This window comes from Medicago sativa, chromosome 7, assembly GCF_051527215.1.
Source record: "Medicago sativa cultivar Bolivia chromosome 7, Bolivia_mono, whole genome shotgun sequence".
Taxonomy (NCBI): Eukaryota; Viridiplantae; Streptophyta; class Magnoliopsida; order Fabales; family Fabaceae; genus Medicago; species Medicago sativa.
The window spans coordinates 66,441,552-66,465,425 of NC_140755.1; the positions used below are offsets into that span (position 1 = coordinate 66,441,552).

A 23,874-nucleotide genomic window follows, 5' to 3' on the forward strand; every position below is an offset into this window, starting at 1 on the left:
TCCCAAAAAATATATGGAAAATTAACTAATCACACTCTATATATCATAAGGAAAATTAAATTAATTATACTCTATTCAGAATTGCAAGCGGTTAGGTCTTCAAAGCAGTGATTTGTTAAGTACAATGACAGAACTTACAATTATGCAAGTGAAAAATTTCATGATGTTTTTAGGTTATTCGACAAGGAGAATTTGGACGAGATTAAGGTAAGTTGGTATGGATTAGGATTTGCAGCCTAAATTGCAGACTTATCCAGCTATGAAAATGAGTTCTCCAATCATTTCGCAATAGAATTGGTTGAAGTCTTGTATAATTTGGTGTCAGCCTAACATTATTTTGTCAATGAATCTAGAGTTTTATTCCTTTAAAGAGGCAGGAGATGAATTTCTGTCATATTTTCCAGTTATTTAATGAAGGTTTCATCTCTGTTGACAAATTTGAATTTGAAATATATTCTGCTGTGAACAAACTTGTGCTGAAGATGGTAAAATATTTCAATATATACAAAAATGTTTTCTAACTGGCGGTTGAAGTTTACCTCGCAAAGTGCATGCAAGCTGGCATTGTTGATAAACTACTCATTCTGACCTTTCTGAAATTGTGGGGTGGCTAAAATATTGGTGCACTAATTCTGAGTGCTATGATTGTTGTTTCTGATCAACAGACCTATCAACAGACCTAAAAATTTGATTTAATATAAAAGGTCTCTAATCAGAACAATCTCCATCACGAAACTCATAAAGTTTTCATAATAAAACAACATAAAGTTATATAGGTTTCAGCATTAACCAACATAATACAAAATAAACTATGACCATCCAAATCATTTAAACACAACAGCATATTTCAAACACGAAAAAGACTACACGCTTGCTCTCCAGTCTCCACCATCCCTAATCAGTCATCACACCATAGGTTTCCTCAAGCTTCATTTTTCTTCTTTTGGCTTCTTCAGGTTGCACATAGGATCATCTGTCAAAGGATGCATTAGACAACAAATTAGACAGAACAGGTATACTTGATGATTAAGGAAAAAAGATCATTTCACACCATGATTAAATTGAGGTTGCACATACGCACATAAAATTGTGTAAATTTAGTATTGAGTAGCAAATCAAAATTGTTAACAAGAAACAAGTCACCATGATTAAGGAAAAAAGATCATTTCTCTCTTCTCTTCTTATATTTCAACCTTTCTTCCAACTCTTCTTCTTCTATATTCGTTTTTAGTTACTCCATCTTGTCAACATTAACTGTCCTCTATATATTTCACACTAGCTTTAATAATCATTTGTACATGGCATATATACGATTACCTTTCATTACACAGATATATAAAGTACTACTTATAACAAGTAAGATACTAATCATGTTATAAGAAATAATATTGATAAGAAATGTAAGGAAATCATTGCTTTAATTCAGAATATGTTACAGAAAAATTAACAAAAGATAATCAAAGATTCGAAATTACTCTTAAATGTTATAAAACAAAATCCAATGTTTTTATGCACGAATTGAGTGGAACCCACGATTTGCATTAATGTAAACAAATGGTTAATTCTGATCCTTACTGGTTTGCCAATTTTTATGTGAAGATGGTAGTAGTAAGTAAGTGGTTAACTCATTCGGATCCCCTTAGCTAATAGACCAAACTACATACTACTACTAATTGGACAGGAGTATTTCACATATGACTTTTGAATAGAGTCACATTCAGTAAAAATCTAAAGATAAAATTAAAAAAAGTTCTGCACGAGCTTAATATTGTTTTTGTATTAATTATAATGTATAAAGTGTTATGAGGTTTTGTTTGGTTGAACATTTTACTCACCTATGTACTGTTTGAGGCCATTAGTCAAAGCAGATGTTGAGGTCAATGAAGCTTTTAGTATGCTCAGACCCTGCACAATAGATATTAGATAAAAATTATGCAATCGAGAAATATTAAAAGGAAAAGGTATGCTAAATGAAGTCTCACACACTCCCTTTACCTCCTTCACTCCAATATCAACGACAATTTCCTCTATGTCATTTAGAGGGACCTTCATTCTCTCTAGATATGAAACACTATCAAATGATGACACTGGAGTCACAAGCAAGTCATCCGTAACCATAATTGTTAATGGCACTCTTGCAAATCCTCCCGAAAGAGAGGATTTAGGATCAATAATTTCAAAGACCTTAAAACCTGATTTGTGAGTAAACGCAGCTGTTTTGATTGGTAATATCTGGTTCCTTACTCCCAATGTAGGAAAAATTCGAGGCTTACTTAGTTTGTTTTTAAGTTCATCTGACCGCAAGCATCTCTCAGGACTCAACTCAGTCATGCTTTTATATAAAATATCAATGCAGCTTAAAGAGGAGAATCCTTCTAGCATTTGCAACACTCCTCCCAGAGGAAAAGTGAGAAAACTGAAAAGTAAGTCCGCAAAATCTTCGTCAGCTATACCAAACAGAATGTTTCGAGTGGATTTTCTAACTAGTAGTTTCATCAGCATCAGCTTATCCTCTTCAGATGGTAAGCCCTTTCCAATACCAATCTTACCCTCTTCAGATGGTAAGCCCTCATCAGCATATGTTGGTTTCTTCTTTAAGATAAAGTCTGTCAGAGGCGTTTTCGAGAGCAAGGACAACTTGAGAAGATCAACAACCTACACATATAAACACAGATATTCATTTAAAATAAAATCAACAGAAATGATAACGATATAAATATCGAGAAAATTCAAAAAATCATGCCTCCTTCTTGCCGATAAGTAGCGTTTTTCTCTCGATATCTGCTATGTCATTGATTCCATTCATCTGAAGCAAATGTAGACTTTTAACTGGATCATTAGGGATCACACAAAGGTTGTCATGAATTATAAAAGAAGCAGTTTCCATAACAAAACCATTTTCATCAAGAAACAAATCTCTCGGACGGATATCTTCTGTTTCCGTAAACCGTCCACAAAGACACTTCTGATTCCAAATAAAAATGGTCAATCTCCCACATTGAATACATCTGTAGTATTTCCTCGGTGTGTCATCAATATTCAGCTTGAGCTTGTGGCAGTAACCTTCCATTGAGTTCCTTGGTTGCTGTAGCATTTCCTTGCAAATCTTTGACCACAGATATTGGTGATCTAGATCTGTCACACTTTGATACAGTGAGCTAATGCTGCCAAATTTCACTGCTTCAATATTTGAGTCCTTAGCAACGAGTCTTGCAATAGTACCTAAAGGCAATGTTAAGAAACTGAAAAGAACATCAACAAAATCTTTTCCAGCCTCAGCATACACAACTTTTTTCCTTACTTTGTCCACCATAACTTTCAAGCTAACTTTGTCAGCCTGTTCACTTGATTGATTTGCACTGCTAGCCATTGTAAAGATTGCACTGCTAGCCATTGTAAAGAACAACAATAAATCACTTAGAGACTATTAATCACATCAGATAGTGCAAAAGCCTTGGAGTAATTGGCCACAAAAAAGGTTTGCTTATTGTTATACTTCTTCATTAAAAACTTAAGCAAATATACCAATGAATTTGTAACGTCACATCTTATCACTGTTTTTTTTGACAAAACACCTTATCACTGTTATAAACAAACATTTATATTTTGCATTCATTCAATAAATAAATACGATCTTTGCTAAAAACGGCATACATAATTCAATGTTGTACTGTTGTATATCGTCTCATTTGTTCAATTGATTGAGCATTGTCGGCCATTTAGAAAAGAAAAGATGTAACGTCTTGTCAGACACAAGAAAAGAAAGAAGTAGCACTACTTTCTCACTTTACTAAATGTGGTATTGTTGTATAATGCTTGCAATTTGCCCAAGAACCATACCCAAACAATATTACTAATTTGATCAACCAATTTTCCCACATTATCCACCCCACCTTGAAATATACTATTTCTTTCAATATTGTAAATGTACATATTGTTGCCAATCAAACCAATTTCTTAAATTTCTTTATGCGACTTTGCTATAACAAAGCTCAAAAATGTTCTCTCTAATTGTTATGCATAGAACCTGAAAACATAATTAAAAGAAAAACAAAATCAATCTTGTTAAAAAAATAATGTGATCTCATTAAAAATAAAAAACAACAACAAATTTTGTTAAGAAAATAATATGCTCTTTCAATATATAATGATACAAAATTGAAAGTTGATTGAAGAAAGTGATAATGATGATCTAAAACCAAAATAATACAACCGAAATATATACTCAAAAGGATGGGACAATAGCCCTTAATTAAAATTATAACCAACCAATTTTCAACAAAAGTGTAGAAAAGTATTTGTTGTGAAATTGATATCAATAGAATGCTTGGTGGAAACATCCAGGGATTGAGTGAAAATGAAAGTGGCATAAGTTATGGTTGTAAAGGGTGAGTGGGAATTCAAAAAAAAAATGTGCTTTAAATTTTTCCATTTTGTAGGTTATAATTGAAGGAATGTTAAGAGATACAACCAATGATGATGGTGTAAGAAATTATAGAATGTTTGAATATTTTGTTAGTTTCATAAACCATTACTATTAGATTCTTAAAACATGGCTATAGAAAAACAATGATGTTTCTGTTCATTAACTTACATCTTTGTTGGTTTTTATCTAGAGTGAGTTCATAACTCCTTGTATTCTAATGCATTGTATGATTGAGTTATCATTATTGTGAAGAGAAAAATGTGAGAAGTTACGTATTAGATTAGTTTATTAGATAGAATAATTAGAGAGTATAAATTTAGCCTTTTTTAGAGGTGCCACATAGGCACAGTCCTAACATTAGAGTGAGTCAAGTTTAGTTTAAAAAGAGAAGAAGATATAGATAGATGGATGCTTCAAACATGTGACACCCATCTTGTTCCTGTTGGAACATTGGTGTGAAGTTGGAAAGAAATTGGAAGGTTGGAAGATTAAACACTAAGTAATTAAACTTTGATCTAATGTTGTGTGAATTAAAAAAATAGAATGTGGGGTCCCACATAAAATAGAACACACACATTAGTTATGTTTAAATTGCGGTATTTAATTTTAAATACCCGATAATGATGAAAATAATAGTAATTATTATTTTTAATTCATGGATATCACTTCCCATAATTTTAGTTTATGTTGGTTGTGATAAGATTGAGAATCCAACTGAATTTCCTATTTTTCCTTCGTTAATGGATTTGTTTCTGTTTGAACTTATCCGATTAGTTTGTTACTTGAGCTGATCTGTGGGTTGCTTAATTTTTATGTTTACTTAATTCTTAAGTTTCTCCCAATTAGTTACAAACTCTCCCTATAAAAGGAGAGCTCACCTAGTTCAAAAATCACACCAAAGAGTTTCATTGAGCTGTCAGGAACTCTTTCTCTCTTCTCCCTTTCTTGACTTGTGTTGATGAGTCTTTCTTCTCTTCATCTCCTTTTTCTGTCCCTTCGGAATTAAGAGTGTTCTTAAGACCATAGTCCCTTTTAGGTTTAATGTCCCTTCGGAATTAAGAATGGTCTTAAGTTTATAGTCCCTTCAATATTTTTATGTCCTTCGGAACAAATAATAATTTAAGATAATAATCCCTTTTCGGTATAATGTCCCTTCAAAATTATGAATGATCTTAAAATATATTATTCTTCGACTCTTGAAGAAGTTAGATGTTCGAATGGTGTAAACCCATATTTGAGTGATCATAGTATCATAGTTGGAGAAGTTAATAATTAGAATGGTGGTAACACCATATTTGAGTGGTCACAGTACCATAATAGAGTGGTAACAGTACCATATTAAAGTGGTTTCAGTATTAAAGAGTGGTCTTAGTACCATATTTGAAGGTGTAATTCTCGAACGGTTTTCTGCAGTGCAGTAATTAAACCGCACAGTTGTAGCTGGGCTTGTTTTATCCTGGAGGCAGCGTGGTTGATAATCTGCCTTGCACAGTTTTGGGCAGTGCCACGAAACGTCTTAAAGAGAGCGACCTGGTCGTGACTCAACCTAGTAACAACTTCGGTAGAAAATAGAATTTGGAAATTCAAACATAACAGTTTGGAAATTCAAAAACAACAGTTCCTCAACTCTTCAAACTTGTCATGCTTCACAATTTTTGTTGGAACGTCTGCTTCATGTATAGCAGTAGGACAATGTAGCGGTTCCAGCCTCCCTTTGTTTACTTGATCTCTAATACAACGATTTTTTGTCTCAATGTGTTTATGGTAAAATTTCACAATATTTTTTTAGATAGGTAAAGTTTCATAATGTTTAATTTAAGTTTAACAATTAGACTGGAGAAAAATATGACAACTTATAATTTTTTTTCCTTGATTTACATTGTATTTCAAATGGTTCAAGTAAAAAGCAATAGTTTATTTAATATAGTTTCTAATCTTCACATATTCTTTTCCCACAACTTGTAATATATTAAAACAGACCGCGGAAGTAATTTGTTTACAACTCATCAATTATTATACGCTACATAATTACCTCAAATCCTCCTCTAATCCAACACTGTGCTCCAAAAAATCATTCCCAACACTTCTTTTAATTTATTTCTCATTCTCTCTCTCTTTTTTTTACTAACTCTTTCTCACATTTTCTACTCTCTACGCCTTTTTTAATGGAGGATAAATAACAACTACAAATATATTAAGAAGGGATATATTAAGAAAGGGTGATAAGTTTTGTAACTTAGAATTACTTGCATTATTTTAATTTTTTTTTAGATGCATTATTATAATTATTAGATTAGATAGATTAGATAGAATAAGAAAGGGTGAGAAGTTATACTATATACTATATGTGAGAAGGTTTTTTCTTAGAGGTGATGCATATGCATAATCATAGTTTAAGAATAACGAGTCAAATTTAATTTATGGGAAGGTCTTAGTGGTACCATATCATCATAATACTAGATAAGTAACTCAAAACTTACTTTACAATATAATATAGAAGACAAATATATAATTGATAGAGACACTTATACATTCAACTTTAACCTCATACTTTCAAATATATAAAATCCATATAAACTTCATTAAATTAAATATGAAAATATTGCTAATAAATTTATTAAACCTTAATTAAAAAGAAAACAACTAAATGACAATAAAGTCATTATATTAGGGAGCGGTTATGGTGCATAAGGAAATCCTTATGCACTGTGCATAAATCCCAACATAATTGCTTCCTACACCCCCAAAGGAAACCAAACAAAACAAAACAAAACGAACCAAATGCTGAAACAAACTGAATCATCACCGTCGTTCATCATCATCACCATTGGAATCCTCAATCTCATCATCAACACCGTCGTTCATCATCATCACCGTCATCATCCCCGTACCGGAATGCCAAAACCATTTTGTTGTGGAAATGGTTTCTGTGAGTTGTACTCCAAACCCATTTTGCTGTGGAAATGGTTTCCAGAATCTTCAATCTCATTAACAACACCATCGTTCATCATCATCACCGTTATCATCACCGTACCGGAATGCCAAAACCATTTTGCTGTGGAAAACCATTAGATGTACTTAATGGTTTCCAGCTGTTGTGCTCAAAAACCATTAGATGTACTTAATGGTTTCCAGCAGTTTCCCAGCCATAAATCCCTCTAACATCACAAAGATTTTGAATCCAATAACAACTTCAGATCTAAAACCGTGAACACAAACAGTGACGAAACAGTAACATATAGCAATCAACACAGTGTCATTGGATCAAAGAAGAAGAAGAAAACGCGAGGGAAGAAGAGGAGCGAACCAGTTTTAATCTTTAGATCTACTTCTTCTCGTCGTGTTTTTGCGCGATCCGAGTTCGGATTTAGCTTTAAAACGAAAATGGATGTTGAAAAATGGCTTTAGTTTTTAAAAAGGGTGAGTTTGGTTCTCCGGTACGGCGGCGCCGCCGCCTCTGGCAGGCGACCACCGCGCCGGAATCATCATGTGTGGCCGGAAGAGATGAAGACTCATCTGAATTGTAGAGAGAGGGAGAGTTTTATGTTTTAGTGAGAGAAATGTTTGAAGCAAATGAAGTTTGATTTGGTGTAGTTTGAGAAGTCTGGGATTATTACATGTGTACACTAGATCTGATGGTTGTGAAGTGTTTATGCACGGTGCATAAGGATTTCCTTATGCACCATAACTTTTGTCATTTAATTATCCTTAAAATAAAGTAATAATAAAACTTCCCTAGAGGAATGTGGGTATAGTTAGACAATTCCATAAGTTGCACCCAAATTTACTCTTAATTGTAGGAAACTCAATTGATGGAAAGTATGAAGGTCAGCCAATTCCATGGTCAAGGATTAAATTTCCATGTTGGTGCATTCAAATCATCAAAACATGATTTTGTCTTTCCAATTTCAAGAAGATCAAGAACATTCCAATATAATTTTGAATAGATGTGTGCTTAGTTGCTTAGGCTTTGAATACATGTGTGCTTCTACAATTAGTTACCTAGGATACTTGATCTTATAAGAAACTATTCAATTAAAAAATAATAAGAGTTCTCTTATTACAAAGACACGAATACTAGATCAAATTAAACTAACAGCTATGAATAAAGATTCTTACTTTATCTTGTTCGACCCTTTAGGATTTTTCGTGTTGAGAGTTTTGAGTTTCTTGTAAGCTCCATCCAAATCCTCCTCCATCTTGTGGCAATTAGTTGAGAAGGAAAAATCTCTAATAGTTATAGCAACAACCACATGCTGACTTGGAATAAAAATGAATAAAAAATATGCATTTTTTATACATTTTTAATATGTTTCATAACAATGTTTAAAAAAAAATGAAAAAAATACTTTAATTTCAATGAAAAAAATACAACCACCTTTTCATATATGAAGTATCCTTTCAACAAAATTCTCCCTTTTCCCAAAACCCGTGTATGTGAAATCAAAGAAAAAATATCCATTAGAGAATACGAAAAATTATAGAAATAGAAACACACACACGAAGCTTGAAGAGAAAATCAAAACTATCAAAAAATGAAAAGGATAACATAAGCAACATATATATATATGTGTGTGTGTGTGTGTGTGTGTGTGTGGGGGGGGGGGGGGGGGGGGGGGGGGGGGCCTGTTAACTTGCACCCACCTAAAAACACTAAGGTGCAAGTTAACAAGCTGCACCTACTTGTACTTTACTAAAACACTTTTTTGTCTCTATTAAACTTTATTTTAATTAAAATGAAATTTTTGTAAATAGCATAAATAATATTTGTTTATAATAGAAAAACATGGGTGTTTTGGTAAATAACTAGTAGGTGCAGCTTGTTAACTTGCACCTTAGTGTTTTTAGGTGGGTGCAAGTTAACAGCCCCCTGTATGTATGTATGTATGTATGTATGTATGTAGAAAACAATGAGGAGCTTTATAGTAAACTTGTGTGTGTAAGAGGATTGATTAAGAATATGAATAATTTTAAAATGTAACCCCTCAATATTAATAAAATGGATTATAATGCATTCATTGTGTAACTTGCATGAAGTGAAGTAAATGGAGTGTTTTTGCAATTGATGGGAAATGAAAGATAGATAGTAAGGAATGGCTAGTAAGAAAGGAGAGCCACATGGCATAACTCATAAGTATGAGAGATTAGTTACAAAAAGGGAACATTGGTGGCTCAGGGACAAAAGGAAAGGTAGAGAAAATAGAGAAACTCTCTAATATTCTCAAAGAAAGATATTATTATTTGAATGCTTCAATACTTGAGTATCGAATGTGCCTAAACACTTGGTGGTGAGCCTTACTGATACTACTCTAGCTAGGAAGGCTCTACATTACAAACTAGAAATATTTAGAAACATTTAATGCTACTACTTAATTACAAGAACTATCTAGAGATGCAAATATCTAGTTCATGTGCCTAGAAAGTTCTAGAGATGTTAAGTTGATCCTAATCACTACGATTTTATTTTGTAATATTCTTGAAAGTTCTTCGACATCTTGAAAGTTCCATAATGTTCTATATTATTCTCCATAATTCTCTATCATTCTCCCCAGGTTGGAATTGTCCTCGAGTCAAGAATTTCTTCTTCGTTCTAAAAAAGCACCATTAATCTTCTGATATGAATCGTTTATAGAATCCTTCTGTTGTTGAGACCAGAGTAATCCAAAGGAAAAACAATAGTAGCATCTTCCCAAGGTGGCTTAGGAATTGGACGAGGCATGTATAGATTTGTCTTATCCATGAATGGTTCATTTGCGAGTGAAAGTTCAAGTAGCTTGAATTCCGCTTTTCCATCATTGAGTGGTAGAGGTGCCAACTTGATTTCAATCATATATTTCACGAAAGTGCATGTTTTGGCATAATCATCTTATAATGCACAATGATCATATTGACAAGGCCTCCAAGTATCCATATAAATAACATCACACCATTAATTTTCCTTATAAATATTGCCAATGGAAAATGAGACAATGGAGTGTTGAGATACTTTTACCTTATCATCCTTGTTGAGCCACCGAAGCTTGCACTGGTGTAGGTGCTCCTTTGTTGGTAGCTTTAAATTGTCTACCATATAATTTGATACAACATTTTCACAACCTCCACTATTGATGGTAATATCACAAAGCTTACCTTGCAAGGTGTTGGAAGTGTGGAAGATATGCATTTACCATTATTATAAATGCAAATTAGAATATACTCCCTCAGGTCACATTTATAAGAAAAAAACACTTTTTAGATTCATTCAATGCTTAATGTATTTGGTCAAAACACTTTTTAGATTCATTCAATGCTTAATGAAAATACATTATGTTTTCAATGAACCTAAAAAGTACATTTTTGCTTATAAATGTGACCGGAGGGATTACATATTGAATTGTGAATGATACTCCCGCTGTCCCTATATGTAAGCACCCTTTTATTAGAGGTAAAGGGTGTTTACATATAGAGACGGAATGAGTAATAGGTAGTATTAATTATCATACACATAAAGTTTTCAAACCTATTAATTATCATACACCTATACTTGACAAGAAACTCAAGTTTTAATGCATTTTTCATTATCATGTACCTAAAATAGAATATTAATTAAAGTAAAATTAAATTATTTTGGGACAATTTTTTTATGAATAACTCGGTTATTTTAGGAAGGAGGGAATATTACTTATTAAGGATAATTTGAAAAAAGTAATGAATGCGTTTAGTTTTTTTGTCAACTTGTTGCATTGATTGAGCACTGCCGGCCATTTAGAAAGGAATAGATGCAACTCCTTATCAGACACAAGAAAAGAAAAGAAGTAGCACTATCTTTCAAAAAAAAAAAAACAAAGAAGCACTATCTTTCAAAAAATAAAAAAAATAAGTAGCACTATCTTCAAAAAAATAAGAAAGAAGTAGCACTACTTTCTCACTTTATTGTTTCAGAAGCGAAGCTTGAAATTTGGGATCAGGGGACTCTTCCCCAACAAGCTAACAAAATATCTCACTTAATATCCAGTGAGCTTAACTCAAATGGTAGGGATATTGCATATTATATGCAGGGGGTCAGGGTTCGAATCCCGGACACTTCACTTCTCCACAATTTAATTGTGTGAGCTCTAACTACTAGGCTACTTGACCAAAAAAAAATATCCCATTCAATAATATTTGCTTTCTGTGGACTTCCTCATTGCACCTTTTCAAAAGCTATCACCATAATATCAGTCCCCCTCTATCTATTCTACAAAACCCCTCCAAAAAATACGTGATCAGAAGATTTATTCCGGTGACCACCGTGCCGGAAAAGCAAGCAAAGATCAGCATTTGCAGAGAAAATTAATCACTATACCATGGGTGCAAATCTAATGAAAGAACAATGTATCAGTGTGAATCTTTTCATAGATGAAGAGAAAAATAAAGTTTTGTTTGTTCAAGCACAAAAAGACTTCATGGATGTGTTGCTAAGCTTTTTAACTTTGCCTATGGGCACGATTGCTAGGCTTGTGAGTAAGAACTCTAACATCCAAAAAGTTAGAGTTGGAAGCATAAGCTCTTTGTATGATAGCGTTGTCAACCTTGAGGAAAAGCAATTCTGGTCACCTGTTTGTAAAGAAATGCTGCTTCAACCAAGGAACACGATGGAAAAATATTGCCAACATATAAATGAAGTACTTTGTATGTGAGGACCGGGACTGCAGTCGTAGATCAGGGGCATTGTTGAGTACTTTCAGGAATCAAAGATGCATGTGTGGGAAACCAATGAATCGAGAGATATTTCATGCAAGTTCATCTACCGATGGAAATGTTGATTATGATGGCTTGTTCCAGAAACTGCATCTTTCATTATTTCAGATGATTTCAGTGTAAAGCCTGATACTTGTAATGGGACTATTTTCAAACCTCTAAATCTTCCAGAAAGTCGTGATTTGGATGCTATCAAGCAAGTCACTATAAATGTCACTCGGAAAGAGGTATTTATATCTGTTTTATGAAATTTCCAATACTCAAATGATTGATCTTATTTTATTGTGATTTCTTTTCTTTTTTTCTTTAAGCAATTGATCTTTGATATCTATGAAAAAATGGAGCTCAAAGAGAACTTGGATTGTCAGGGATCCTATGCAGACACCCAATAAACTATTGGGTCGTGATCAAATGGTCTAGATTAAGATTACAACGTAATAGAAATTTCTTTTAAACTGTTGGATTGAGATTGGAGGGTCTAGATTACAATGTAGTTGATAGGTTACCGATGCCCTAACAACAAAGACATTTGTTATGTTGGGACCTGAACTCGGACATACAATTAACCATTTTTACGTTGTGTGAGATTCGCCATTGAACTTTTTAAATCCCCCCAAAAAAATCCATTATTTTCAATGTGTTGAAGTTTTTTTATTTTATAACAAACATTTTCTTTTGTAGATACTGGACTTGCTCAAGTGCTCCTTATTTTCAATGACACCTTTAACAGATGTATTCTTGAGAAAGAGTTTGGTTACTGAGAATAGGCAAGCACAACCCATCAATTCATTTGATTCTGGTACTGGTGACCTTAAAGCAAAGTCAAAAGAGAGAAAAATAACAGTAAAGCTACTCGTAAGAAAATCAAGTAACACAGTATTGTTTTCTTTGGGTGGAGAGGATTTTACGGACCTTATTGTTAGTTTGCTGACATTCCCCTTAAGAGGTGTGGAACACATGTTAAAGGGAAACTCTAACATGGGCAGCATTGATAACCTATACAAGAGTGTTCTTGTTTTGGATCATTCTAACTATTTAAGATCCCCTAATTTGATGGATAAGCTTGTTAATTCTAGGCTTGCACACCAATTTAAAATCCACAACCAGATGTTACCTATTGATGAAGCTTCTGCTTTTAATTACTCTTGCGATAGTAAGAAAGACATGTTTGGTGTAGTTAATAGTTCTTTAGTGTCTTCAAGAGGAGGTTCTGCTGAAGTTAGTAGTAGTTCTTTTGCTTTTATTAATTTGAAATATTTGGAGCCGCAGTCATCTACTGGTGAAGCATATAACACATATGGTGGCAGAGGATTCACCAAGAAGCCATCGGTCTACATGGTAACTGATGACTTATTCGTCACACCAGGTTCGTCCACTTCTGCCATAACCGTTCTGACTAAGTTGAGAATTCCTCTCTCTGATGTGATGGAATGTTCGATCAACATTGGCCAAAATGAGGTAATAAGATTGTCTCTGTTATTTTAATCTGCGTTGTTTCATATTTCTAATCAAATAGTAAATTGTTTCTTTTTTTTAGTATTCTGTTACCTATGTTTTTTCTGTGGAATTAATTGCAGTGTCTCAGCATTTTAAAAGCTTCTTTAATCTCATCATCTGCTCTGACTAATGGTTTGAGTCCATTTCTTACAAAATTTACTTAAACACCGCAAACATAGACAATGGAATTTGATCCTCCACAGCCAAACTTCCACCCTCGTTGCAGTTATGATTTAAGATCCTAAATCGTGGTGCCTACCTTAATGGTCTATATCCCGATTACTATGTCTTATATGAAATGTTCAGTAACGTTTATTAGTACTTGAAGTGTATGGATTGATTGGGCTACATTGCCTTATGATAGTAATATATTTAATCTTGTTTCGTAATTACTGGTTTCCTATCAAGTTTTCTTCTTATTTAGTATTTCAATTAGTACTATTTACAATATGTGAGATGAGAAATTTGCCACCACTCTTAATAGTTGTAACTTCTAGATCCAATGACAACTATATATGCTCTTCAAAATATTTTGCAACTAGGTCGATCCTGATGATTTATATGTCAATTGGGGATTTTTTTTTCTCTCAATTATGGTTGCTAAGTTCTCATTTTAAGGCATGGATACCCTAGATAGTTCATCAAGAATAAGTTCTTTAAGTTTCATAGGTAATTATTCTAACTCTTGCATATCTTTCTCCTTTTATTCGGACTTGAGAACAACTATGCATAACAAGGCAAACATAGGAACGAATAAAATAAATAACTAAGTAAATAGAAACAAATTTTTTCCTACAAAAAGGACAACTAAAAATGAAAAGATTATAAAATATGTTGTGATTAGGACCATCGAGTTAATTGGAGTCACAAATCACAATCTACATATTACAAGTGTGCAGAGGATTCACCAAGTGGCCATTACTTTAATTAGTGACATATGACTTCTTCCGTTTCTCCATCGAGTTATTTGGAGTCATCGTCTTCTTCCTCCATTTACTGTCAGACCGAACTGAGAGTTCCACTCTGATTTGAAGGAAATAATAACCATCTTTGGTTAAAGAAAAGGTAATGTTTCACTATTGAATCCATTTCTGCTATGTTGTTTCAAATAAGATTCTTAGACAAACGTGTAAATTGGTTACCTTTGATTTATTCTACTATTTTGGTGGTACTTCAGGTCTTAGCTTTCTAAAATCTTATTAGATCTCATCATCTGCGTAGACTAACGGTCTTGGTGTATTCCTTAGAGTTAGAACCAAGAACAGTGAGAGCATCGCAATCTAGTACGATCATGTTATAGTCTCAACATTAATTCATGGCGCATGTGTTGATTGTGTATTGTATATGCTCATTATGAATGCTGCTTATGTAATGTTTTGTAACTGAAGGGTATGGATGAATTTGCTTGCCCCATATCAAAGATATATTATAGGTATCAATTTTTTTTTTTTTTTTGACAGATAAATGTAAGTTGTTAGTTTATGTCAGTTGTGAGACTTTAAAATCTGAGACATCCTTCTATAATGTATGATTAGATACCCTCTGTACTCGTTCTGATTTGCAGCCATAAAACCACAATACCTCAAGCATTTCATTCACACACTTAAATTATGAGTGAACCTTTGAACCTTTTATAATTGTTACTTAATAAAAAGCGGGGTTATCTAAATTATGAATTATTCATTATTCTCAATAATAAGGTTTCTTCTTAGAAAATTAGAACTAAAAAAAATCATATCACCATAATGTTCCCTTAAATGAAACTAAAACATAATTCAAACAATAAAAATTTGCAAGCTTGCTCTACACCACGCTTTATCAAGTAATTATCACCCTATTGGTTAAATCAAGCTTCAGTCTCTTGCTTATTCTTTTTCAGTCAAAGCAGTATAAGAAAATCATTTCACAGTTGCTAACTCTACACCATCCTCTGTTTGTTGTATACCTACCATTTTCACATCTTTAACTGAATTTCGCTATCCCAGAATTTTGATGAGCTCGATGATAATACTTGAAAACATAATCATTATGTATTAATAAGAAATAAAAGCACAGCCAGATTTCAGAATACTTAACTGAAAACAAAACAACAAATTGGATCAAACTCTGTCCAAAAAGTCATCAATTACTAACAAATATAGAACTCCATTATGCAGCATCCGGAGCTTTTAATTTGTTTCTGTTCTTTCAAGCTTTACTCTTTTATGGTTAGACTGAGACCTTTTTTCATTCATGAGTTGTTCCATAATGCAAAGGTTGAGGCCGTTTGTCAAAGCAGAAGTTGTCGTCAATGAAGCTTTTAATATGCTGAGACCCTGCATCATCATGCAATCAAATTTTGTTATAGGGAATCATATACAAGTAATATTAAGATGTAACTATGCAGTGAGTGTTTCCAAACTCCAAAGTGAAGTTTAACACAGTGCCTTACCTCCTTCCGACCAATCCTGATGACCCTTTCTTCCACGTCATTAAGGGGGACCTTCATTCTTTCTAAAAATGAAACAATAGAAATAGATGACATTGGTGTCACGACCAAGTCGTCTGTCACCATGAATGTTACTGGTCCTCTAGTAAATCCTCCTGAAATTGGGGATTTAGGATCAACATATTTAAAAAAATCTGATTTACCTGGGTTCTCAAGTAACTGTGATATCTGGTTCCTAATTCCATGATGGCGGGCAAGAAAAGGACTAGTTAGTTTATCTTTGACTTTTTCTGACAATAAACATCTATCCGGACTCAACCCAGTCATGCACTTATATAGATTATCAACACAGCTTAAAAAAGAGAACCCTTGAAGCACATGCAACACTCTCCCCAAGGGAATGGTGAGAAAACTAAAGACAAAGTCAGCAAAATCTTCCTTTGCTTCAACAAACAAAATCTGTGCATTTGATTTTATTCTTAATACTTTCACAAGCATTTCTTCAGATGGTTTATTTACATCTCCAATCCAAAACTCCCATCCGTTTCTTGGGTCTAAATTAACAACAGATTGCTCCCTTTTAAAGATAAAGTCAGTCAAATGGGTCTTTGATATCAAAAACAGCTTGAGAATATCAAATACCTATTCATACCAAGATTTATTAGAGAATTAATGACGGAGAAAACTAAATAATAACTATAAACAGAAAAGATGACATATAAATACAGAAAACATACCCCTCTCTTGCTGATATTAACAGTTTGTTTATCGATAGCATTTATGTCATTGATTCCATACTTCTGAAGGAGATATAAACTTGTTCCAACAACATTTGGCATCACATTAAGATCATCAGAAACAATAAAAGTCAAAGTTTCCTTAACAAAGCCATTCTCATTCCACAAATTTGGCCAAGTTTCTCGGTTCAATAGCTTTCCACAAATACATATTTGATTCCTGTATAAACTCAGACAGCGCTTATTTTCAACTTTGCAATTATTGTTCTCACAGAGAAAATATGACTTCACTCGTTCTGTGTCGTCAATGTTAAGTTTTATATTTTTGATATAACAAGCCATGGAGTTTCTTGGCTTCAGTAGCATTTCGTTGCATATCTGTGACCATATATATTGTTGGTCAAGATCTGAAACACTTTGATAGAGTGAGCTAATGCTGCCAAATTTTACTGCTTCCATATTTGACTCCTTACCCACAAGTCTTGCAATAGTTCCTAATGGCAATGTAAAGAAGCTGAAGAGAACATCAACAAAATCCTTCCCAGCCTCAGAATACACAACTTTTTTCCTTACTTTGTCTACCATAACTTTCAAGGTGATTTTGTCAATTTGTTCACTTGATTGAGTTGCACTGCTTGCCATTGTAACGAACAACTGCAGATCACACAGAGATTAAATAATTAACACAACTTGTTTTAGGTTTTGGACAGTTTTGGAATGTGAATAAAACTACTCACATCAGATAGTGCAAAAGCTTTGGAGTAATTGGCCACATAAAAGGTTTGGTTATTGTTATGCTTCTTAACAAAAATAGGTTTGATACCAATGAATTTGTAACGTTACATCTTCTCGAACACATGAATAAAAGTCCTTGGAATTGATTGTAATAATGGAAAATCTAAATTTCATACTAGTAGTATTTTTTGGGAAGGAGAATATTATTAATCACATCACATTAACCGTTTAGTAAAAATCGAAATATTAAACTGTATGATTGTCCAATGAAACGGGACGGGAATTGGAGTATTAAATAGTAAAGATTATCAACGACGGTGAAGTAAACTTATGAAGAAGAAAAAATAGTACTCACTCGATCCTCTTTGGGAGAGGATCCACTCCAGTGGAAATTTTCTCCTGTTTTCTCCTGTGAAATCATTTTAGCCGTCCATTCCTTTTAATGACATCTTAATTAATCCTAGCCCTTCATTCATTTTAATGTGTCATTTTCATTTCCCTCCCTCCCTTTTCACTTTCACGTTCTGGCTTCCTGTAGAAATAATAGAAACTGCTTCATCTTCTTCCATATCAACACAGACCCAATGAACATTGAACATCATCTTTATCGACGCCGTTGTCGTGTGCTATCTGTTGACACCGTCACGTGCTACTATTGTTGCTGCCGTTGTGTGCTCTTTGGTTGACAACGACGTCGCCGTGCTCCATTGATTACTACCGCAGTGCTTCTCGATTGCCATCGCCGTCACCGTTGTCGTTGTCTCTGTCCCAGTAATCGACGTTGTCTCAAGGTAACAAGTAACATTCTCTCAAATTCATCGTCTTCCTATTGTGTGTTTTGTGTTCTGGTGTTCTGTGTTCAGTTGCGGCTTCTATGTTTTTAACTTGTTCCATTAATAAATCTCTATGTTTGAACATCTCAAGTTAAATTTAATTGTGTATTGCTTTTACATAGGCAAATGTTGTTCCAAATAGCTTAAATAGCGTGTCAAGTTCACAACCACTTCTATTTGTTCCAAACATTCATGGCTATGGCCTGAAGGTAATTTCAGTTGCGACTTAAATGTTTTTTAATTCGTTTAATTAGTAAATCTCTGCGTTTTAGCATCTCAAGTTAAATTTCATTGTGTGTTGCTGTTAAATAGGATAATGCTGTTCCAAATAACATGTTTGTTGTGTCGACTTCACAACCGGTTGTGTCGAGTTCACATCCACTTCAATTTATTTCGAATACACATAGTTTTACTAGACTATTAATGGTAAGTTTTCTGTTTTCATTATTGTGTTTTAACATTTATGTCGTTTTAGAATCCTTTTAACCGTTGTTTATACTTTGTCAATAATATAGGATCCACAAAATGATACTTATCTCCAATCGTTAAGTGGAGACTTCCACCAAGTTTCAAATCACAAGTCAGATTGGCTTCCTCAACCGCAACGGGATCGGGATATTTGATCGCAAAACCTGAGATTTTGTTACAGTGGTTTTATACCAGTGGCTAATTTAACAAACTATTGTGTATTTGGATCTGTTTGTATGCTCCACTAGTGTGTATTTGCCTTTTTTTTGGTGGATTGGTCTATGTATGTTTTGAGAGAAATGGGTGAAAATTGTAGTAGCTTTGGTGGCTATAATATTTTTACAATTTGACAGGTTCAGTTATTAATTTGAACATGATCAGAATTTCTATGTCTTTTATTGCCGATACATGTTGGTTTCGCATCTGTAAAATATGTTTTTCTGCACTATTCTAGCAGTGCACAACTGATCATAAGAGGTATGCAATCAGAATACCTTGTAGCAGCAGTTTTATGTGTTGTAGCAGCAATTTTATGTTCTGTTTTTCTGCACTATTCTAGCAGTTTTATGTGTTGTAGCAGCAGTTTTATGTGCTGTTTTTCTGCATATTCTAGCAGTTTTATGTGTTGTTGTAACAACAGTTTTATGTGGTGTTTTTCTGTACTATTCTAGCAGCTTTATGTGCTATTTTTCTGCATTATTCTAGCAGTGCAATACCCGTAACAAAACCTATAGTAGCGGTTTTATGTGTTATTTTAAGTTGTCACAAGTAGAGAAATATTGCATTGATCACAAGTACAAGCTATACAAATAATTAGATTCCATTGATCGAAATTTCGAAGTACAAGATCTTGAAGATCATATGTTAAAACCATAACTATAATTTTACATTGATGTACAAAGAACCTAATACAAGCTAATAACTCTTCCTCTTTTACAACTAGGACTATAATTTTACATTGATGTACAAACGTACATCAATCTAATACAAGCTAATAACAGATGTCACCGATATAACGGAAAACCCGAAACCAACAGCAGCCAAAACAGTAGCCAAACCTTGCTGCTATCAACAAACAGCAGACAAACCTTGCTGCTATCAAAACAGAAAAACTGATGCTGTCATATACAACAGTAACAGCAGCGCCAAAACAGTCCCGCACGCGCCAAATACCACAGCTTCAGCCTCGAAAGCACAACAGACCACGACAGCCCTACCGCAACAGACACTCTATAGGGTACCATCTTCCTCTTCCTCTTTTACATTGATGTACAAACAATCTAATTCAAGCTAATCAACCATGTTCACTTTGATGCTTTCTAAAATCTTCTTGTATTTTCCCTACAAGTATGCTTATATTCTTCAACATGAACAAACCACTTGAAATTCCTCCACATAAACCATTTTGTGACATAACCAACTTCTCCAAATAAACCATATCTCCAATTCTTTCAGGTATTTCACAAATTAAGTTAGAGTTGTAGACATAAAAAAAACCTTCAATTTGTTCAACCTGGGCAAACTCAAAGGCAACGGAAACAGTAGCATTAAAGGACAAATCCAAACACTCAAATTCAACAATTCACCAATCTCATCAGAAACCAACAGTACCATTCAAACAAAAAATAATGAGACCAATGATTTGAATTGAAAATTAATATTCTGTAATCACTGTAATCAAATTAAGATTTTTTTTCAAATTATCACTATAATTACTCTAATCACCGTAATCTATTCAAATGATAGGAACCGAAATAAAATTCAAATTCGTACTCACTATAATCCACCATTGTGGTGCGCCGCTGCCTCCGCCGCCGCACAACGTAAGGAAAGAAGGATTTTGAAGGAAGATTGAAAATAGAGAATGAAGGACAACCGTCGCTGTAGTCTGCCGATGTGGTTCGCCGCCAGACGTCTTCACCGTGCAACCACCGTCACTACTATTCTGCCACCGCTGTTGAGATGGTTTTGGGAGGAAAGTGGGTTGAGATGGGTTTCTGAAATTGAGAGTGAAGGAATGGCGTCAGGAAGGGAAGGAAACGAAACAACGTGAGGAAGGGAATGAACTTGTAAAATAAAATCAAAATGAATGAAGGGCTAGGATGAGTTAAAGTGTCATTAAAAAGAATGGATGGCTAGGATTATGTCACAGGAGAAAACAGGAGGAAATTTCCACCGGAGACAATCCCCTCCCATCCTCTTTACATTTAACACATTACATTTCACACAAATTAAAAGATTAATTAATTTTATATGAAAAGGATAAAAGTCACATGTCAAAGATTCTGAAAATAGTAAATATATATCGAGAAAAAATAATTTTAAAAAATAAATTGACACGACTTTTAATATATGACTTTCATCAATTGGTACTTTATCATGTGTCCTAAGGGTGCATGAGAACATGTTAGCATATTTTGCTATGGTTTAATATGAAAATAAACATTGAGTATGGTGAAATGATATAAAAATAAAACTATTTTGTGTTTAGAAAATACTAATATGTGCCTTTAGGGCATACGTTAATATACCAAATATAGAAATTATGTAGATTTATTTATTAAAAGTTTGAAAATTATCTTTTCACATTAAACACCTACTATTTGTGGAATCATTAACTTTTTATACTAAATTAAAATATACTATGAGATGAAGTATTATGCATTTAAATATATCTGAAAAAGTTCTCGTGAGCTTAGCTCAGTTGGTAAGGACAACGCATTAATATATGCAAGGTCCGAGTTCAAACCCCGGCCACCACAAAAAAAAATATATCTGAAAAAATAATATTACTTTCAAATTATTTTTTAGGATAGAATCCCTTATAGCCAATTTCCAAAATTAAATGGACTGATGTTGTAATGTTCTTTTTTTTTTTGGTTTGTTTTTCCTCGCTCCTTTTTAGGACTCCTACTCCTTTTTATTTAGTTCAAACGAGTTGAGTTACCCTCCTCCATTTCAACTTTCCTGCATGAATTTGATGATTTACATCTCCTTCCATTTTTCGATCGTTTTGTACAATGAACCAAAAATATCGAAACTATTAAGCGTGTGGTATGACATGATCTCTATCTTTCACTTCTAAGCTGAAAATGCTTCAATTTTTTATTACGTAAAAAAACAGCTTAACCATTATTCTTAAAATGTAACTAGTAGTTACGTAGTTGACTAGCAGTTTGTTCTTTTAAGTTTTTTTTTTTTTTAAGAAGCTAAACTAACCCCTTCAAATTGGCACCAGAGAGAATCAAATCTGAGACCTTGAGGAGGAGCACACTCCCAGATTTCAATCCAATACCACTAGGTCAACCCAAATGGGTTTGTTCTATTATGTTTTTTACTCATCAAACCAAACAAACCAATAAATTTTGATATTTTTATTAAATTATTTTAATTTTTTCATTCAAAATTGTATTTTTAACTATTTATTATCGCATACAACCAATTTATCTCTCTGCAATATATAGTTAAAAGTATACGTAGTAGACAACTAAATAGATTTTTTTTCTATAAAACCTGACAATAAAAAATGAATAATGTGAGCATTCATTAACAATAAGATTTGAAAATAGTCATATTTGTAGGCTTATGTGTTTTTATATTTTATCTTGGTTAAATTATACTATGGATCTTTTAAGTTTCACTTTTGTAACAGATTCGTTCTTTAAATTATTTTTGTCTCATATCTGTCTTTTAAGTTTACAAATGTGTGTGCAAAGTTACCCTTATGTTAAAGTAACGCTAGATATTGACGGTTCACAGATTTACCCCTTTCTATTTTCCCCTTTTCTATTTTTTGAGGAACCCTAATTATGTGTTTGTTTGATTAAAAATTATAACACCTAGGACTGTCAAAATGACATCAAATGACTTGTTTCATGCCATGTCACACACTTAACAAACAACTCATCATTCTTGTAATGTCACTTTAACATAAGGATAACCTTGCACATCCTTTATATCTAATCCTAGCAAACATGCTTACCCTAATTCCCTAACCCTAATCCTAATTTTTTGGCTCCAAATCGTTTCAGCCATTAGATTAATCTATGTTGCTTAATTCAAATGATAATTTCCCTAATTCCAACCTTAAACCGAAAAAAATGGCCCCCGTATTTCAAATTCAAATTTCAAATCTTCCTCAAACCCATAAGCATTAATTACCGGCATATTCCCAACAAAGCACTCCACCGTCTTCTAACATTGGAAAAAGAAAGCATGGGTATTGGTAACATGTCTAGAACTGCACTTTTCCATCAAACCCTCTCCCTCTCAAACATTCATCCTTCCTTCTTCATCTTCTTCTCCAAAAAACAAATTCTTCATCCTTCTCTACTGTAATTTTTTCTCCTTCTCAATTTCCCAATCCACCTTTCCTTCCCATCTACTTCTGACAAAACCCTCAAAGAAAAAATTTTGCTGTTTATGATGTGTTGTGTAATGAAAGTTGTGAAACGTACATGACACCGACGTGACATAATCATTTAACGTTGATAATAAACATAATATGGTACATGTTACATAAGTTCAGAATGGTGTAAAACTAACATACAATCGGAACCACTCAAGGTTTTTTAATTTATAAAAGTGGCCTTTGATGTTCTAATAAGGGAACTGTAAATCAGAGAATAGCCTTGGAAATCTACATAACTTATCAATTATTCTATGCGATCGGTATAAACCATAATTCACTTCTCCATAAAAGTAACAATGGAAGATATCCATGACCCTCCTTACTGCTGGCTTCCTCTTCTTCTTTGGTATAGTTGGTTGATCAGGAGCAACCAAAGAAGTAGCAACTTCTTCAATTGATGGTTTTGCAGATCCACCAATCTTGAGCTTGTCAGAAGTAGCTTTTGCTTTCTTTGAGGGTTTTTCAGCTTCTAAGTATCCTTCTAACTTATTCCTAATCCTAGTTAACACTCCAATTATCACTTAAAACCCTATTTCTAAGATTTTTAGGCGCCAAACAATCATGACCATTAGATCTCTATCATTAGGCACAATTATCATATCAGCCATTGATCATATCTT

At 33.5% G+C, this 23,874-nt stretch overlaps 3 protein-coding genes and 2 long non-coding RNA genes across 5 annotated transcripts; 2 read left to right on the forward strand and 3 right to left on the reverse strand.

The window, feature by feature from the left end:
• Window positions 1-727: 727 nt before the first annotated feature.
• Window positions 728-3,652, reverse strand: LOC146907821 (uncharacterized). Its single transcript, XM_085726206.1, has 4 exons — window positions 2,744-3,652; window positions 1,996-2,655; window positions 1,836-1,905; window positions 728-973 (listed from the first exon to the last, which is right to left on the reverse strand). The coding sequence occupies exons 1-4, from the start codon at window positions 3,392-3,394 to the stop codon at window positions 930-932; spliced, it is 1,425 nt and encodes a 474-aa protein (XP_085582332.1). The 5' UTR covers window positions 3,395-3,652; the 3' UTR covers window positions 728-929.
• Window positions 3,653-11,675: 8,023 nt separating this feature from the next.
• On the forward strand, window positions 11,676-14,123 carry LOC146907822 (uncharacterized). Its single transcript, XM_085726208.1, has 3 exons — window positions 11,676-12,372; window positions 12,827-13,603; window positions 13,723-14,123. Exons 2-3 carry the CDS (start codon window positions 12,860-12,862, stop codon window positions 13,804-13,806), a joined length of 828 nt encoding a protein of 275 aa, XP_085582334.1. The 5' UTR covers window positions 11,676-12,372; window positions 12,827-12,859; the 3' UTR covers window positions 13,807-14,123.
• Window positions 14,124-15,725: 1,602 nt separating this feature from the next.
• On the reverse strand, window positions 15,726-17,449 carry LOC146907823 (uncharacterized). The gene is made up of 3 exons (XM_085729169.1): window positions 16,808-17,449; window positions 16,074-16,712; window positions 15,726-15,957 (listed from the first exon to the last, which is right to left on the reverse strand). Exons 1-3 carry the CDS (start codon window positions 17,447-17,449, stop codon window positions 15,811-15,813), a joined length of 1,428 nt encoding a protein of 475 aa, XP_085585295.1. The 3' UTR covers window positions 15,726-15,810.
• A 458-nt stretch (window positions 17,450-17,907) lies between these two features.
• LOC146907824 (uncharacterized) lies at window positions 17,908-19,250 on the forward strand. Its single transcript, XR_015019918.1, has 4 exons — window positions 17,908-18,333; window positions 18,498-18,584; window positions 18,688-18,801; window positions 18,891-19,250. It is a non-coding gene; the product is annotated as an uncharacterized LOC146907824 (long non-coding RNA).
• Window positions 19,251-19,645: 395 nt separating this feature from the next.
• On the reverse strand, window positions 19,646-20,934 carry LOC146907825 (uncharacterized). Its single transcript, XR_015019421.1, has 2 exons — window positions 20,621-20,934; window positions 19,646-20,356 (listed from the first exon to the last, which is right to left on the reverse strand). It is a non-coding gene; the product is annotated as an uncharacterized LOC146907825 (long non-coding RNA).
• Window positions 20,935-23,874: the final 2,940 nt, after the last annotated feature.